Raw genomic sequence first — 17221 nt, forward strand, 5'->3', positions numbered from 1 at the left:
TTGTAGTTCTGGTCTCCATAACATGGTGGTGGCAATTCAGCCCTACAGGCAGTGCAGAGATGAGCAATGAGGCAAATCCCTGTCAGAGGGAAGAGTTGAGAAACAATTTAATAAGCTCAGATTCTTCAGCTTCGAAAAGAGATGTCTCGAAGCGGATCTTAAAGAAGCATATAAAATATTTAATGGGATAGAGAAAGTAAACTGGAAACAATACTTCCAGATGTGCCAGGAAAGAAGGACAAAAGGTATTGGTCCAGGGTCGAGCAGCAGATTTAGAACAGGCTTTCTTTATGCAGAATGCTCTGGCACATACAAGAACATTTAGTGAGAGAGTAATCAGCAACTGGAACGTATTGCACGGAAGAGCGGTTAAAGCCAGGACACTGGAATCATTAAAGAGTTAAAAGCTGTGTGGGAAGATGCGATCAAAAGGACATGAGGGCCTTCTTCAGCCAAACCTATCTTGCAAACTGGTGCAATAAAAAATAAAGCACTCTTGAACAAAACAACTTAAGTTGTTTGATGATCATTTTGGAACGCATGCAAATACAAATCTGACAAACATTTTGATTAAGTGACTAGCAGAAGGATGTTGCATGGTTATATTTACTTCTTGCAATTTAATATACTGTATTCGCTGCTCACGATGCGGTCTCCTCTACATTGGGGAGACCAAACGCAGATTGGGCGACCGCTTTGCGGAACACCTCCGTTCAGTCCGTACGGGTGACCCGGAGCTTCTGGTCGCCTGTCACTTTAATTCACCGCTCGAGGAGCAGCACCTCATCTTTCGATTGGGCACTTTGCAGCCTGCCGGACTCAACATTGAGTGCAACAATTTCAGATAATTATCCCTGCCCCCATTTTTCATGCAGTATGATTTTTGCCATTCCCATTTGCAACATTTTATCTTTCCTGCCTCTTACAAAAGTACAGGATGTTCTTTCTATTTCTTCCTCCCCTCCTAACCACCCCCCCCCCCCCCCACCCTGTCTCTGCACCTGCTTAATATCTGTTACATCTCCAGCTTTTTCCAGTTCTGATGAAGGGTCCCAGACCTGAAACGTTAACTCTGTTTCTCTCTCCACGGATGCTGCCTGGCCTGCTGAGTATTTCCAGCATTTTCTGTTGTTAATTGTTACTTACAGTATTGTGTATAGAGTAAAAAGCTAAAAAGGTTCTGTAATTTTATGGATGAAAGAAAATCTGAAAGCCAATGATCCCACATGAATAAGTGATATCCCTTATAATATAAATTAGTGATCAATTTACATTAAATAGTTTCTTATTTTATTACCTTTTTCATCCTCATGTTGTGAATTCGATGGTCCCAGTTTATCTGGATATAAAAATATAATACAAGTGAGTGAAGCACACACCTGTTTAGTCTGATAAATGAATGCAAAGCAGGTTAAGTATCTCAGATTTAATTAACAGTATATGCTTTTAAAATGAAGGAAAACAAGAGAGCACCCCAAAAGGGTGGTTGATAATACCTTAATATCTTGCATCTTTCCCAATCAAACATATTTTATACAGTGAAAAAGATATATTTAGGATCATTATATCTAATATTTCTATTTAAAGGGATGCTATTGTAATTGTCTGTTGGGTTGGAGTCAAGTTGGAACTTCCAGAAACAACCAGCTTGAAAAACTGTTCTGCTGGTGGATCTGTTAGTTTTGTACCACAGCAGATATTATAGCCTCTGCAGTGTGAACTTTCACAACTAAGAGAATTGGTCCGTCAGATGTGAGCGCTCATTATCTGACATTCCAGTTCAAAGGCGAGCTAGATTGGTTGAAGACAATAGTAGAGGTCCAGAATGGATTAATAGGTATTGACCAGAAAGGCTGATAATCAATCACATAGTAAAGTATATACGTTCTGTGGTGAAGCAAGTCGGCTGAATGGCTGGGGTAAACTGGAGAAAAGCAGCACACACCTGTACTATGTGGGGGCAGAGCACTACTGAATGAAGAAACACCAATGTGTAATTTGGTTTGGAAAGAGAAGGGTCTCTGGTAGATTGGGGGACTGAAGCCAGTGAACAGCCTGGCTTTTTTGGAAATATCAAGTAAAATACAGCCACATCCATAATTATGAATGAGCTAGAATTTCTTGTAGCTTATCATTGGCAAGACGGAAGCCATCCTATTTGGTTTCCACCAGAAACGCCACTCTAGCTCCTAAACCCATCTTCTCCCAGGTACCCCCTCAAACTCAGCTAGACAATATACAACCTGAAACCTGAGATGAGCTTTAAACTCCACATCCAATTTCATCAACAAAGCAGACTACTTCCCTGTCAAAAATATCACCAGTGCCCAGCTTAACTCACCACCATTGCTGCTGAAACCCTTATCCATGTCTTTAGCACCTTTTCCAATGCACTCCTCACTAGCCTCCTGCATATCACATTATATAAACTCCACCTCATCCTAACCCACACAAAATCCCACTCACCAATCATGCCAATCCTTGGCTCCCCATCATGACAAAAATTTGAAAATCATCTTCCTGGTCTTTACATCCCTCCATGACCCTGTCCCCGTTCGACCTTTGCAACCTCCCCCAGACCTACATTCCTCCCTGCAGCCTCCATTTTTCCAACTCTGGTTCACCTTTGCTCTCCCAACTCCGATCCGCTGCAGCTTCCCCCCTACCATTGGTGGCAGAGGCTTGAGCTTTCTCTCTCAACCCTTTCTATATCTCTCCCCACCTTTTAAAAGCCTCCTTAAAACCCACCTCTTCATCTGTACTTTGTCACCTTTTGTAATCTTACTCCTATTTGGATCCAAAGCCCAACAATAACAACTTGTATTTATTGTTGACCAGAGTTACACCTGCATCCTGCAAGTATATTCATGCCTTTGGGGCCTGGTAGGCTTGGACCTTATTGTGCCTCAGCAAGTAACATTTGAAGGAATGGTGGAAGGACTAATAAAGGTAGAGTATCAGACAAAAACAAAACTTCAGAGATGATGAGTTTGGAAACAAAGGTTTTGGGTAACAAGACTGTTAAGGAGTATGTATGTCATAAGATGACGATTACACACATTATTCTGTCATACAGGACATATTCAATATCCAACAGAAATAACGTGCCTTATCGTGGGAGAAATTTTAAAAAGTCCAGCTACTAAATTGGCCACAAAGTGTGATATATATGATACAATTGTAGAAAAATGTGAGAACTTAAAAACAAATGAAAATTGATCTAAAACAGTCATGTTAGGTAAAGAATGAATGTCAGTTCAGCAAAAGAAAAGCACTGAATTCCTGAATGTCTAACTGAAAAACAATCAGAATACAACATCTGCCTTTCAGAAGCCGAAGACAGCTGTAACAAGATACATAAAGTAGTCAGCCTGATATAAAGGGAGTAGGAATAGGTAGGAGCCTTAGGAAGGACAAAAAAAAGTACAAAATTGCACTTTGACAAAAACTCCTAAACAGGAAACTCCCTTTTAACCGGCACCTCATTATCCAGAAACCTCTCTTAACCGGCAAAATTCAGGAGTAGGTTCAGGTAAGTTTTACTATATATTAGTGGCCGTGTAACCGGGGTTCCTGAATCTGTGGCCGTGTAACCGGGGTTCCTGCACTTGTGGCCGTGCAACATGGACTCCTGGATCTGTGGCCGTGTAACCGGGACTCCTGCACAAGTGCCGTGTAACCAGGGCTCCTGCACCTGTGGCCGTGTACGGGGCTCTCATACCTTGGTAAGTATACCTCTCTGTAATCCGGACTTTGATCAACCGGCACCACGCCAGTCCCAGATAAAAAAAGAGTTTCCTGTATATGTTTCTTATGGAAGTAGAATCTATTATTAGGGATGTGGTAACAGGGCACTTAGAAAATCATAATACGATTGGGCAGAGTCAACACGGATTTATGAAAAGGAAATCGGGTTTGACAAATCTGTTAGTTTTTTGAGGTTGTAATTAGCAGAATAGATAAGGAGGGAACCAGTGCATGTGGTATATTTGGATTTCCAAAAATAATTCTTTAAGGTGCAATGCAAGAGGTTATTATACAAAATTAGGGCTGATGGGAATGGGGGTAATATATTAGCATGGACTGAGGATTGGTTAACGGACAGAAAACAGAGATTAGGAATAAACGGGTCATTTTCGGGTTGGCAGGCTGTAACTAGTGGGGTACCGCAAGGATCAGTGCTTGGGCCTCAGCTATTTACAATCTTTATCAATGACTTAGATGAGGGGACCGAGTAAAATGTATCCAAGTTTGCTGACGATACAAAGCTAGGTGGGAAAGTAAGTTGTGAGGAGGACGCAAAGATGCTGCAAAGTTTTATATATATGTTAAGTGAGTGGGCAAGAAGGTGGCAGATGGAATATAATGTGGAGACCACATTGGGAGGAAAAATAAAAAAGCAGAATGTTTTTTAAATGGCGAGAGATTGGGAAATGTTGGTATTCAGAGGGACCTAGGTGTCCTTGTACACAAATCACAGAAAGTTAACAGGTAGGTACAGCAAGCAATTAGGAAGGCAAATGGTATGCTAGCTTTTATTACAAAAGGATTGGAGTACAAGAGCAAAGAAGTCTTACTACAATTATATAGGGCCTTGGTGAAACCACACCTGGAGTATTGTGCAGTGTTTTGGTCTCCTTACCCAAGGAAGGATATACTTGCCTTAGTGGGAGTGCAATGAAGGTTCACTAGACTGATGCCTGGGATGGGGGATTGTCCTATGAGGAGAGATTGAGTAGACTAGACCTATATTCGCTGGAGTTTAGAAGAATGAGAGGTAATCTCATTAAAACATATAAAATTCTTAAGGGGCTTGTCCCCTGGCTGAGGAGTCTAGAACCAGGGTTCACAGTCTCAGAATAAGGGGCCGGCCATTTAGGACTGAGATGAGGAGAAATTTCTACACTCAGAGGGTTGTGAATCTTTGGAATTCTCCACCCCAGAGGGCTGTCTGTGAAGGCTCAGTTGTTGAGTATATTCAAGGCTGAGATCGTAGATTTTTGGATATTAAGGGAATCAAGGGATATGGGGATAGTGCGGGAAGGTGGAATTGAAGTAGAAGACCAGCCATGATCTTATTGAATGGCGGAGCAGGCTCGAAGGGCCCACCCCTGCTCTTGTTGCTTATGTTCTTAAGTCTTGGTACAAAAAGGTTATAGGGAAAATCAAAAACATGGCAAAGAGGCTAAAAGGAAAAAGATGAAATTTGAGAGATTTACAGTGATTTCACAAAGGTGATTATAGTTAATGTACAAGCTACTCCCACTGAACAATGCCTTCTGGTAGCACTTGTTATCTCCTACAATAAACACTAAATCCTAGTTCATATTACTGCTTACGTAACAGCATGTTTTCCTATTAGCAACAGTAACTGTGCTTCAAAAGTAATCCATTGGCTGTGAAGTGCTTTGAGACATCTTGAGAGTGCGATAAGGTGATTTTTTTATTATTTACTCTTAGGATGTGGGCAGCAATGGCAAGGCAGTGTTCAGCGCCTATCCTTACACCTTTAGGGCATTAAGAGGCAACAACATAGTGTGGTACTGGAGTCACATGTAGGTCAGACTGGGTAAGGTTGGCAGGTTCCATACCCTCAAAGACATGAGTGAGTCTGTCGGATTTTTTAATGCAAATTCCGCAACTTTTATGGTGCTAGCCCACAATTAAAAAAAATCATTCATGGGATGTGGGCATCACTGGCAATGCCAGCATTTATTGCCCATCCCTAGTTGCCCTTGAGAAGGTGATGGTGAGCTGCCTTTTTGAACCGCTGCAGTCCGTGTGGTGAAGGTACTCCCACAGTGCTGTTAGGGAGGGAGTTCCAGGATTTTGACCCAGCGACAATGAAGGAATGGCGATATACTTCCAAGTCAGGATGATGTGTGACTTGGAGGGGAACTTGAAGATGGTAGTGTTCCCATGCACCTGCTGCCCTTGTCTTTCTAGGTGGAAGAGATCACGGGTTTGGGAGGTGCTGCTGAAGAAGCCTTGGCGAGTTGCTGCAGTGCATCTTGTACAGGAAACTTTGATATCCGGCACTGACGGGACCGAGCTGGTGCCGTACCATCAAAAGTGCCGGACATACCAGCATTAATGTTGAAACATACGGAACTGAAAAGCTCCGTGTGAATCAACAAACCCTGTTGCTTAGCAACAGCTGAAGCTGTTGCTATAGCTACAGACCTTGCAGTGCCTGACTGGGGAAAAAAAAAGCAACAAAAACTAAAAATACTTATAGAAAACGGCTCCTGATTTTTGCCGTTAGATCGAGTATTCCGGACATATAAACTCCGGATAAACCAAAGTTTCCTGCAGATGGTACACACTGCAGCCACAGTACGCCGGGAGGTACAGAGGGAGTGAATGTTTAAGGTGGTGGATGGGGTGCCAATCAAGTGGGCTGCTTTGTCCTGGATGGTGTCGAGCTTCTCGAGTGTTGTTGGAGCTGCACTCATCCAGGCAAGTGGAGAGTATTCCATCACACTCCTGACTTGTGCCTTGTAGATGGTGGAAAGGCTTTGGGGAGTCAGGAGGTGAGAAACTCACGTCAGAATACCCAGCCTCTGACCTGCTCTTGTTGCCACTGTATTTATGTGGCTGGTCCAGTTAAGTTTCTGGTCAATGGTGATCCCCAGGATGTTGATGGTGGTGGATTCGACGATGGTAATGCCGTTGAATGTCAAGGGGTGGTGGTTAGATGCTCACTTGTTGGAGATGGTCATTGCCTGGCACCTGGCGCAAATGTTACCTGCCAATTATCAGCCGAAGCCTGAATGTCGTCCAGGTCTTGTTGCATGCAGGCATGGACTGCTTCATTATCTGAGGAGTTGCAAAAGGCACTGAACACTGTGCAGTCATCAGCGAACATCCCCATTTCTGACCTTATGATGGAGAGATGGTCATTGATAAAGCAGCTGAAGATGGTTGGGCCTAGGGCCCTGCCCTGAGGAATTCCTGCAGCAATGTCCTGGGGCTGTGATGATTGACCTTCAACCACCGCAACCATCTTCCTTTGTGCTAGGTATGACTCCAGCCAGTGGAGAGTTTGCCCCCTGATTCCCATTGACTTCAGTTTTACTAGGGCTCCTTGATGTCACACTCAGTCAAATGCTGCTTTGATGTCAAGGGCAGTCACACTCACCTCACTTCTGGAATTCAGCTCTTTTGTCCATGTTAGGACCAAGGCTGTAATGAGGTCTGGAGCAGAGTGGTCCTGGCGGAACCCAAACTGGGCATCAGTGAGTAGGTTATTGGTGAGTAAGTGCCACTTGATAGCACTGTCGGCGACACTTTCCATCACTTTGCTGATGATTGAGAGTAGGCTGATGGGGCGGTAATTGCCCGGATTGGATTTGTCTTGCTTTTTGTGGACAGGACATACCTGGGCAGTTTTCCACAATGTTGGATAGATGCCAGTGTTATAGCTGTACAGGAACAGCTTGGCTAGAGGTGTGGCTAGTTCTGGAGCACAAGTCTTCAGCATGACAGCTGGATGTTATCGGGGCACATAGCCTTTGCTGTATTTAGTGCGCTCAGCCGTTTCTTGATATCACGTGGAGTGAATCAAATTGGCTGAAGACTGGCTTCTATGGTGGTGGGGACCTCAGAAGGAGGCCAATATGGATCATCCGCTCGGCACTTCTGGCTGAAGATGGTTGCAAACGCTTCAGCTTTGTCTTTTGCACTCACGTGCTGGGCTCCACCATCATGGAGGATGGGGATATTCATGGAGCTTCCTCCTCCCGTTAGTTGTTTAATGGTCCACCACCATTCACGACTGGATGTGGCAGGACTGCAGAGCTTTGATCGGATCCGTTGATTGTGGGATCACTTAGCCCTGTCTATAGCATGCTGCTTCCACTTTTTAGTACGCCGGGCCATGAGGTTACAGGTTGTGGTGGAATACAATTCTGCTGCTGCTGATGGTCCACAGCGTCTCATGGATGCCCAGTTTTGAGCTGCTAGATCTGTTCTGAATCTATCCCATTTGGCATGGTGGTAGTGCCACACAACACGATGGAGGGTGTCCTCAGTGTGAAGACGGGACTTCGTCTACACAATGACTGTGCGGTGGTCACTGCTACCAATGCTGTCATAGACAGATGCATCTGTGACAGGTACACTGATGAGGACGAGGTCAAGTAGGTTTTTCCCCCTCGTGTTGGTTCTCTCACCACCTCTCGCAGGCCCAGACTGGCAGCTATGTCCTTCAGGGCTCGGCCAGCTCTGTCAGTAGTGGTGCCACTGAGCCACCCTTGGTGATGGCCATTGAAGTCCCCCGTACATTCTGTGCCCTTGCTACTCTCGGTGCTTCTTCCAAGTGGTGTTCAACATGGAGGAGTACTGATTCATCAGCTGAGGGAGGGTGGTAGGTGGTAATCAGCAGGAGGTTTCCTCGCCCATGCTTGACCTGAAGCCATGAGACTTCATGGGGTCAGGAGTTAATGTTGAGGACTCCCAGGGCCACTCTTTCCCGACTGTATACCACTGTGCCGCCACCCCTGGTGGAAGAGTTTGGGACATTGGCTGAAAGGTATGATTCCGAGTATGACTGTGTCAGGCTGTTGCTTAACTAGTCTGTGGGACAGCTCTCCCAATTTTGGCACAAGATGTTGGTGAGGAGGACCTTGCAGGGTCGATTGGGCTGGGTGTGTCATTGTCGTGTCCGTAGCTCGTTCCGAGGTCAATGCCAGGTGGTCCATCTGGTTTTATTCTTATTGTTTTGGTGGCGGTTTTTTACAACTGAGTGACTTGCTAGGCCATTTCAGAGGGCATTTAAGAATCAACCACCTTGCTGTGGGTCTGGAGTCACATATAGGCCAGACCGGGTAAGGACGGCAGATTTCCTTCCATAAAGGACATTAGTGAACCAGATGGGTTTTTACAACAATCAGATAGTTTCATGGTCACCATTACTGATACTAGCTTTTTATTCCAGATTTATTTAATTAACTGAATTTAAATTCCCCAACTGCCGTGGTGGGATTTGAACTCTCTTCTCCGGATCATTAGTCCAGGCCTCTGGATTACTATTCCAGTAACATAGCCACTATGCTACCGTTCTGCTACCATAATTACCAAATTTATTGAATTCAATTTTACAACTTCTCATGGTGGGATTTAAACTCATGACTTTGGAGTTGCTAGTCCAGTCTCATAACCACAAGGCTACGGTACTCTACTTAAATGCTAGCTCATTTAAGTTTGTTTCTATTGTAGTCCTCACTCACCCATTCGATAGACTGTACTGATATCAGTCTGTGTCATTTGCTTGAGCAATTTCATGGAATCTTCTTCACTGAACTTTTCCTGCTCCACAAAGAAGTATTTTTCTGCTTCATCAATGAACAGCAGATCATTTGCCCTACGGACAAATCAAAATTATTTGGTAACAGTGTGACATTCTGTAACTGGCCACTAGGAGGTGTAAGAGATTACTGCTGGGTGAACATGCTTCCAATATGCTGTCCCAGTGGGGAATCCCCTGGCCTCTGCTTACTATTTTCCACGAATGCCAGCATTGAAACTGTAAGCACATGGGCACAGTGGCTTTAACTCCACATCCTACCAGTCTGTGACATGGCACACTGGAGCCGACAACACAGTGCACAAACATGCTGTTATGCACGGTGTATGGATTGTTATCAAGCTTTGAAATATTAGAGTTAGATAGAGCACACTTGTTTTGACATGGGTTATCGGTGATAACATCTTTTCAGGTGAGACATTAAGCCCCATCTGATCTCTCAGGTGGACATAAAAGATCTCATGGGATTCTGGGACAAGAAGGGAAGTTCTCCCAGTATCCTAGTCAACATTTATTCCTCAACCAACATCACTAAAACAGATAATTTTTCTCACTGCTGTTTGTGGGACTTGGCTGTGCGCAAATTAGCTGCCATATTTTCCTACATTACAACAGTGACTACACGTCAAAAGTGCTTCATTGGCTGTGCGATGTCCTGAGATTGTGAAAAGTGCTAAAGAAATACAAGTTTGTTCTTTATATGGTGTAATTAGAGCGTGACAAGTTTACATAAGAAGTTTCCATTATTAAATGTGGACACGGGAATTTATTGTAGAAAAAAGTGGACGGAGTGTGTGCAGATGGAAGATTTTTCATACATTAATATTAGGGGATTGGCTGGTGTCATGAATTAGCAAACTGTTCCTTTACCTCAGATATGAATTCAAGTAGCCTAGAGTGATGGGGTATACAAGTATCTCCTGACTATATGGTTCTATGCAAAATTATTTTGCACAGATTTAATTCATTGCCTACAGGTTGTGGCCCCATAACACAAACCTGTCCATAATTTAATACAAATAAGAAAATATTGTGCATCTTACTTTAAAAGTACAATAACAATGGTTCATGACAGAAGCAGAAAACTTCACCTTGGAATGAAGGTTATGGTATTTTGTTGGGGTAGAGATTTCTCAGCTTGTCTGTAAATTAGCTAACCAGAAATGCCTTAATTTCTCAGCACTGACACCCCTTATGTTTTGCGCACAAAGCAATTACAAAAAAATTTTTTTTTAAATAAAGTGAAGATGCTGGTAAAATGTGCCGGGCAGACCGCCCATTGAAAGAATTACATTTAAATGTTGCTTATCCACTTCCTTTTTGAAGGCACAAGTCACCATAGCATTAATTGATTTTAATGGGAGCCTATTCCATATATCCACTATTTTCAGGGAAAACCAGATCTTTTCATTTGTAGACTAATTTCAGATTTGCAAATATTGTAATAATGGGGAAATATTTCCTTTGGACATTACATGGGAGATTTTCCTGGGTGTGCAGCCAATCACACTGGGCACAGTTAATATTGAACAGGTTGGACCACACGTCTGTGAAGGAACCAGCTTGATTTTCCTCCATTCATTCAGGGTGGTAATAGCCCCAGGAGCATACTATGAATATTTAATGAGGATACATTAAGAATAGTTGGTCTGGTTGGGCTGAAGTACTAATTCAGTGGTAAACCCATCACTGAGGTAAATCTAGCCCACTATCTACACTATTCATTATTTAAAGGGCCTAGATAACCATCTCTCCATCCACTTTTTTTCCAATGAAAGGGAGTTCAGTTCTGTTAGCCTCCCCTCATACCAGAGTTTTAAGTCTTAGTATCCTGGTTACTCTTTACTAAGCTCTATCCAACTGGTTAATGTCCTTTAGAAAAGGAGGGCACAAAGAATTACACCAAATGGATTTAAATTGCACTGCGCAATATTAGTACCAAATGTGTTAGGAGATTTCTTTGCTATTTTAGTTAATCCAGTAAAAATATTTCCCTCCATTTCTTTGAATACTTATTTGCGGGTTGGTAGGCTGTAACTAGTGGGGTACCACAAGGATCAGTGCTTGGGCCTCAGCTATTTACAATCTATATTAATGACTTAGATGAGGGGACCGAGTGTACCATATCCAAGTTTGCTGACGATACAAAGCTAGGTGGGAAAGTAAGTTGTGAGGAGGACGCAAAGAGGCTGCAAAGGGATATAGACAGGTTAGGTGAATGGGCAAGAACATGGCAGATGGAATACAATGTGGAGAAATGTGAAGTTATCCACTTTGGTAGGAAAATAGAAGAGCAGAATATTTTTTAAATGGTGAGAGATTGGGAAATGCTGGTATTCAGAGGGACCTGGTTGTCCTTGTACACTAATCACAGAAAGTTAACATGTAGGTACAGCAAGCAATTAAGAAAGCAAATGGTATGTTAGACTTTATTACAAAAGGATTTGAGTGTAAGAGTAAAGAAAACTTCCCGCAATTATATAGGGCCCTGGTGAGACCGCACCTGGAGTATTGTGTACAGTTTTGGTCTCCTTACCTAAGGAAGGATATACTTGTCTTAACAGAGTGCAACAAAGGGTCACCAGATTGATTCCTGGGATGGATGTGGGGGGGCAGGGGGAGCGAGAAAGAGGAAAATTGTCCTATGAGGAGAGAACGAATAGACTAGGCCAATATTCCCTACAGTTTAGAAGAATGAGAGGTGATCTCATTGAAAGATATAAAATTCTTAAGGGGCTTGACAGGGTAGATGCAGGGAGGATGTTTTCCCTGGCTGGGGTGTCTAGAACTAGGGGTCACAGTCTCAGAAGAAGGGGTAGGCCATTTAGAACTGAGATGAGGAGAAATTTCTTCACTCAAAGGGTTGTGAATCTTTGGAATTCTCTACCCCAGAGTGCTGTGGAGGATCAGTCTTTGAGTATATTTAAGACAGAGATCGATAGATTTTTAGATGCTAAGGGAACCAAGGGCTATGGGGATAGTGCAGGAAAGTAGAGATGAGTTATTCTCAACTGCCTTATGTATGATGCCCAGTTCTTCCTACTTTAATCTTCTATCTATCTATCTATAAAGCGGTCGATCTGTCTGTCATTCCGTCTGTCCGTCTGTCTGTATTGTATAAACTCGAAAGTTATAGAGCGTACCTACACGTGTGTTACATCGAAAGAAAACTTACGATTCCAGAACCGTCATAAGCATACAGGTAGACTATCCTTTATCCAAAAACCTTGGGACCAGCTGAGTTTCGGTTTTCGGATTTCAGAAGGTATTGGGAAATTTGTCGGGGGTGGGGGTCGGGGTCGGCGGGGGAGAAAAGAATATCGGACAGGCCGCTGCAGCTATCGGACGGGCCGCTGTATTGTTGGGTTCACTCTCCCGGTACCTCCTTCACACTGCCCGGCTCGGCCTGCAATCTCCTACCCAGGAGGGAACTCTGTGACCCTCTGCCCTGCTCAGCGTAAGTCGTGCGCCACTCTGGTCATGTCGTGCGCACGACTTACGCTGAACGAAAAAACTTTCGGTTTTTAGAGGTTTTCGGAAGTTCGGATAAAGGATAGTCTACCTGTATTTACGTTTCGGCGAGACAAAAATTGCGCCCGCGGTATCCAAAAAACGTTCAACATTCCGCTCATTATCCACTCATTAGCATCGAGTGACGTCGAGGTCGACCAATCGTACGGTCAAGCGACCCGACGGTCGACCAATCGCTGCGTGGCGGGGGCGGGTTCCTGGCACGTGCGGGCGGGCCCTCCTAGAGTCGAGTGACGGGACGATTGACCAATCCTACGCTTTGGTGACCTGACGGTCGACCAATCGGTGCGTGTGTGGGCGGGCCTTATCGTTCTGAACAGAGGTGAGTTGCCGCCATCTTGATTCCAAACTTTTCATTTCTTTTTCCCGCTTTCTGCATCTTTAAAAAAAAAAGTTGCTTTTAAAACACATAGGCCTAGAAATTCAGTGGCCTGCGCCACCAGTTTGCGCCCAAAGAGGGCTTTTGCGGCACTGTGCAAACCTACCGCGATATTTAGCGGGGCGCTAATGGCGGCGTTAGCCAGTAGCGCTGCGCCACCACCGATGACGTCATCGGTGTGCGCAGCGCCCCGCTGGCCATATTTGGTTGCTGCCGCCTCCCCCGCACCGGCCGCAAACAGCGACCGGTACACGGGGCCTACCTGTGCCGGTAGTGGGGCGAGTTAAGGTGGAGGTGCGGCCGGCCGCTTTTTCAGCGGCCGCCTGCCCGCACCTCCGTCCCCGGCTTGGTGCCGGGCTCATTTGCCGGCACTCGCGAGCGGGGATCGCGCTGTTGCAGGCACCTCCCCCTTAAGAGTGAGAGGAAGGCCTGCAGTACCGCAGGCTGCCGTGCCGCAGCGGGTGGCGCTGCGGCAGGCGCTGCGGCACTTTGCACGCCGATATTCAGTTTCAGCGCCCCAAGCGGGGCGCCGAAACCCTTGTTTAGTGGCCGGCTTCCACTTGGGGCGCTGAAACTGAATATCCCGCTGGCGCAAGTGGCTCCGCGCGCAGCAGTAATTCTGGCGCCCAGGCGAGCTCGGCGCCCCTAACTGAATTTCTAGGCCATATTGTTTTTTAAAAAAGTTAATTACTTTCTAAATCTTTTATCTAATCTCATTAATTTTCCTACCTTTCCCCGTTTTTGCAGGTAGGCCTTGAAGCCTGGGCGTCTGTTGCCAGCCATGCTGGACCCTAGGCAATTGTTTTGTGGCAAGCTCCTCCCACCCCTCACCCCCCCGCTGGGCCCGATTCCGAACCAGCGGCCAGCCATCTTGGTAAAGGCTGGCTGGGCTCACTGCAACTTCCTCGCGCTTCATTTGGGGGGGGGGGGGGGCGGCGGGGCTCGGGAGGGGGAGCGGAGAGGGTTACCCCGGCAACCGGGCTCGCCAGCCGCAATCGGCCGCTCAGGCCCAGAGATCGGGAGGCGGAGAGGGGAGGAGGGTTACCAAGGCAACCGGGCCCGGCCAGCCGCAATCAGCCATCTCAGGCCCGGTCTCGGGAGGGCGGGGCTCGGGCTCACCGGGGCGCTGCGCTCGGCATGTCAGCGCGTGGGGCACCATGGAGCTCAGCGGAGCCATCGCCGGCAGTGGGGAAGATGGTCTGCTGGCTCCCCCGCTCCCCCACTCCCCCCCTCCTTCTCCCACCTCCTCCACCCCTCCCTCTCCCCTTAAAAAAGGATCGTGGTGTCTGTCTGTCCGGGCATCACTCAAAAGTTATAGAGCGTACCTACACATATGTTATATCAAAAGAAAGCTTATGATTAGGGGAGTGTCCTAGGCGTATTTACTTTTTAAAAAATTCAAAAAATGTATAAAATCCGCTAATTAGCGGTTGACCAATCAGGGGAGTGTCATAGGCGTATTTGACCAATCAGGGGAGTGTCATAGGCGTATTTACTTTAAAAAAACGTACAAAATCCTACCGCTCATTAGCTTTGAGTGACGTGATGGTTGACCAATTTGGGGGGGGGGGGGCGTTTCATGGTGTTTGTGGGCAGGGCCTAATCCTTCAAACTGCCGAGCGGGAGCTGAGCTGAGGTGAGTGGCGGCCATTAAAGACCAGCCGGGCCTGAAGCTAAAAAAATGGTAATGGAGGTGAGGAAATTGTTGATTCATTAGTACTGATTCAGCAATTTCTCTCTCTCTCTCTCCGTAAGCGGGAGCTCAGCTGAGGTGAGTCACGGCCCGAAAGCCCGGCCGGGCCTGAAGCGCTAGGCCATGCACGGCCACCGCGGCCTGCCTCTAAGTCCTTCTCTCTCTCTCCTTCCCCCCTCTCTCTCTCTCCTCTCCCCCTCTCTCTCTCTCTCCTTCCCCCCCTCTTTCTCTCTCCTTCCCCCTTCTCTCTCCCCCTCTCTCTCCTTCCCTCTCTCTCCCTCCCCCCCCTCTCTTTTCCCCCCCTCTCTCCTTCCCCCCCTCTCCCCTTCCCCCCCCTCTCCCCTTCCCCCCTCTCTCCTTCCCCCTCTCTCCTCCCCCTCTCTCTCCTTCCCTCTCTCTCCTTCCCCTCTCTCTCTCTCCCTCCTTCCCCCTCTCTCTCCTTCCCCCTCTCTCTCTCTCCTTCCCTCTCTCTCCCTCTCCTTCCCTCTCTCTCCCTCTGTCTCCTTCCCCCCTCTCTCTCTCTCCTTCCCCTCTCTCTCTCTCTCTCTCTCTCTCCTTCCCCCCCTCTTTCTCTCTCCTTCCCCCTTCTCTCTCCCCCTCTCTCTCCTTCCCTCTCTCTCCCTCCCCCCCCTCTCTTTTCCCCCCCTCTCTCCTTCCCCCCCTCTCCCCTTCCCCCCCCTCTCCCCTTCCCCCCCCTCTCCCCTTCCCCCCTCTCTCCTTCCCCCCTCTCTCCTCCCCCTCTCTCTCCTTCCCCTCTCTCTCCTTCCCCTCTCTCTCTCTCCCTCCTTCCCCCTCTCTCTCCTTCCCCCTCTCTCTCTCTCCTTCCCTCTCTCTCCCTCTCCTTCCCTCTCTCTCCCTCTGTCTCCTTCCCCCCTCTCTCTCTCTCCTTCCCCTCTCTCTCTCTCTCTCTCTCTCTCCTTCCCCCCCTCTCTCTCTCCTTCCCTCTCTCTCTCTCCTTCCCCCCCTCTCTCTCCTTCCCCCCTCTCTCTCTCTCTCCTTCCCCCACTCTCTCTCTCCTTCCCCCATTCTCTCTCTCCTTCCCCCATTCACGCTCTCTCCTTCCCCCTTCCCCTCTCTCCTTCCCCTCTCTCTCCTTCCCCCTCTCTCTCTCCTTCCCCCTCTCTCTCTCTCTCTCCTTCCCCACTCTCTCTCTCTTTCCCCCACTCTCTCTCTCCTTCCCCCACTCTCCCTCTCCTTCCCTCTCTCTCTCTCTCTCTCTCTCCTTCCCCCAGTCTCTCTCTCCTTCCCCACTCTCCCTCTCCTTCCCTCGCCTTCTCTCCCTCTCCTTCCCCCTCTCCCTCTCCTTCCCCCTCTCTCTCTCCTTCCCCCTCTCTCTCTCCTTCCCCCTCTCTCTCTCTCTCTCCTTCCCTTCCCCCTCTCTCTCTCTCTCCATCCCCCTCTCTCCTTCTCCCCCCTCCTCCCCCCCTCCTCCTCCCCCCCTCCTTCTCTCTCTCTCTCTCTCTTTCCATCTCTCTCTCCCTCCCCTCTCCCTCTCTCTTTCCCCCTTCCCTCCCCTCTCCTTCCCGCCCGCTCTCCTTCCCCCCTTCTCTCTCCTTCCCTCTGGCTCTCTCTCCTTCCCCCTCTCTCTCTCTCTCTCTCCTTCCCCCTCTCTCTCTCTCTCTCTCTCCTTCCCCTCTCTCTCTCTCTCCTTCCTCCCTCTCTCTCCTTCCCTCCCTCTCTCTCCTTCCCTCCCCTTCCCTCTCTCTCTCCTCCTTCCCTCTCTCTCCTTCCCTCTCTCTCTCTCTCTTCCTTCCCTCTCTCTCTCTCCTTCCCGCTCTCTCTCCTTCCCCCTCTCTCTCTCCTTCCCTCTCTCTCTCTCTCTCTCTCCTTCCCCCTCTCTCTCTCTCTCTCCTTCCCTCCCTCTCTCCTTCCCTCCCTCTCTCTCCTTCCCCCTCTCTCTCTCTCTCTCCTTCCCTCTCTCTCTCCTTCCCTCTCTCCTTCCCTCTCTCTCTCTCTCTCCTTCCCTCTCTCTCCCTCTCTCTCTCTCTCCTTCCCCCTCTCTCTCTCTCCTTCCCTCTCTCTCTCTCCTTCCCTCTCTCTCTCTCCTTCCCTCTCTCTCTCTCTCCTTCCCTCTCTCTCTCTCTCTCCTTCCCGCTCTCTCTCTCCTTCCCGCTCTCTCTCTCTTCCTTCCCGCTCTCTCTCTCCTTCCCTCTCTCTCTCTCTCTCCTTCCCCTCTCTCTCTCTCTCCTTCCCTCTCTCTCTCTCTCTCCTTCCCTCTCTCTCTCTCTCTCCTTCCCGCTCTCTCTCTCCTCCTCCGCTCTCTCTCTCCTTCCCGCTCTCTCTCTCCTTCCCGCTCTCTCTCTCCTTCCCT

The 17221-nt window shown here is 47.6% G+C and overlaps 1 protein-coding gene across 1 annotated transcript in view; it reads right to left on the reverse strand.

Moving 5' to 3' along the window:
* The window catches only part of sh3tc1 (SH3 domain and tetratricopeptide repeats 1), a 122819-nt gene that overhangs the window by 44153 nt on the left and 61445 nt on the right, over positions 1 to 17221 (reverse strand). Inside the window, exons 10-11 of the mRNA XM_085961780.1 lie at positions 9231 to 9364; positions 1298 to 1339 (exon numbers count right to left, since the gene is read on the reverse strand). Coding sequence (XP_085817906.1) covers positions 1298 to 1339; positions 9231 to 9364 — 176 coding nt within the window. The remainder of the gene's footprint in view (positions 1 to 1297; positions 1340 to 9230; positions 9365 to 17221) is intronic.

Source organism: Somniosus microcephalus, chromosome 2 (assembly GCF_052327205.1).
Source record: "Somniosus microcephalus isolate GS21.2 chromosome 2, FLI_Smic_1.0, whole genome shotgun sequence".
NCBI lineage: Eukaryota > Metazoa > Chordata > Chondrichthyes > Squaliformes > Somniosidae > Somniosus > Somniosus microcephalus.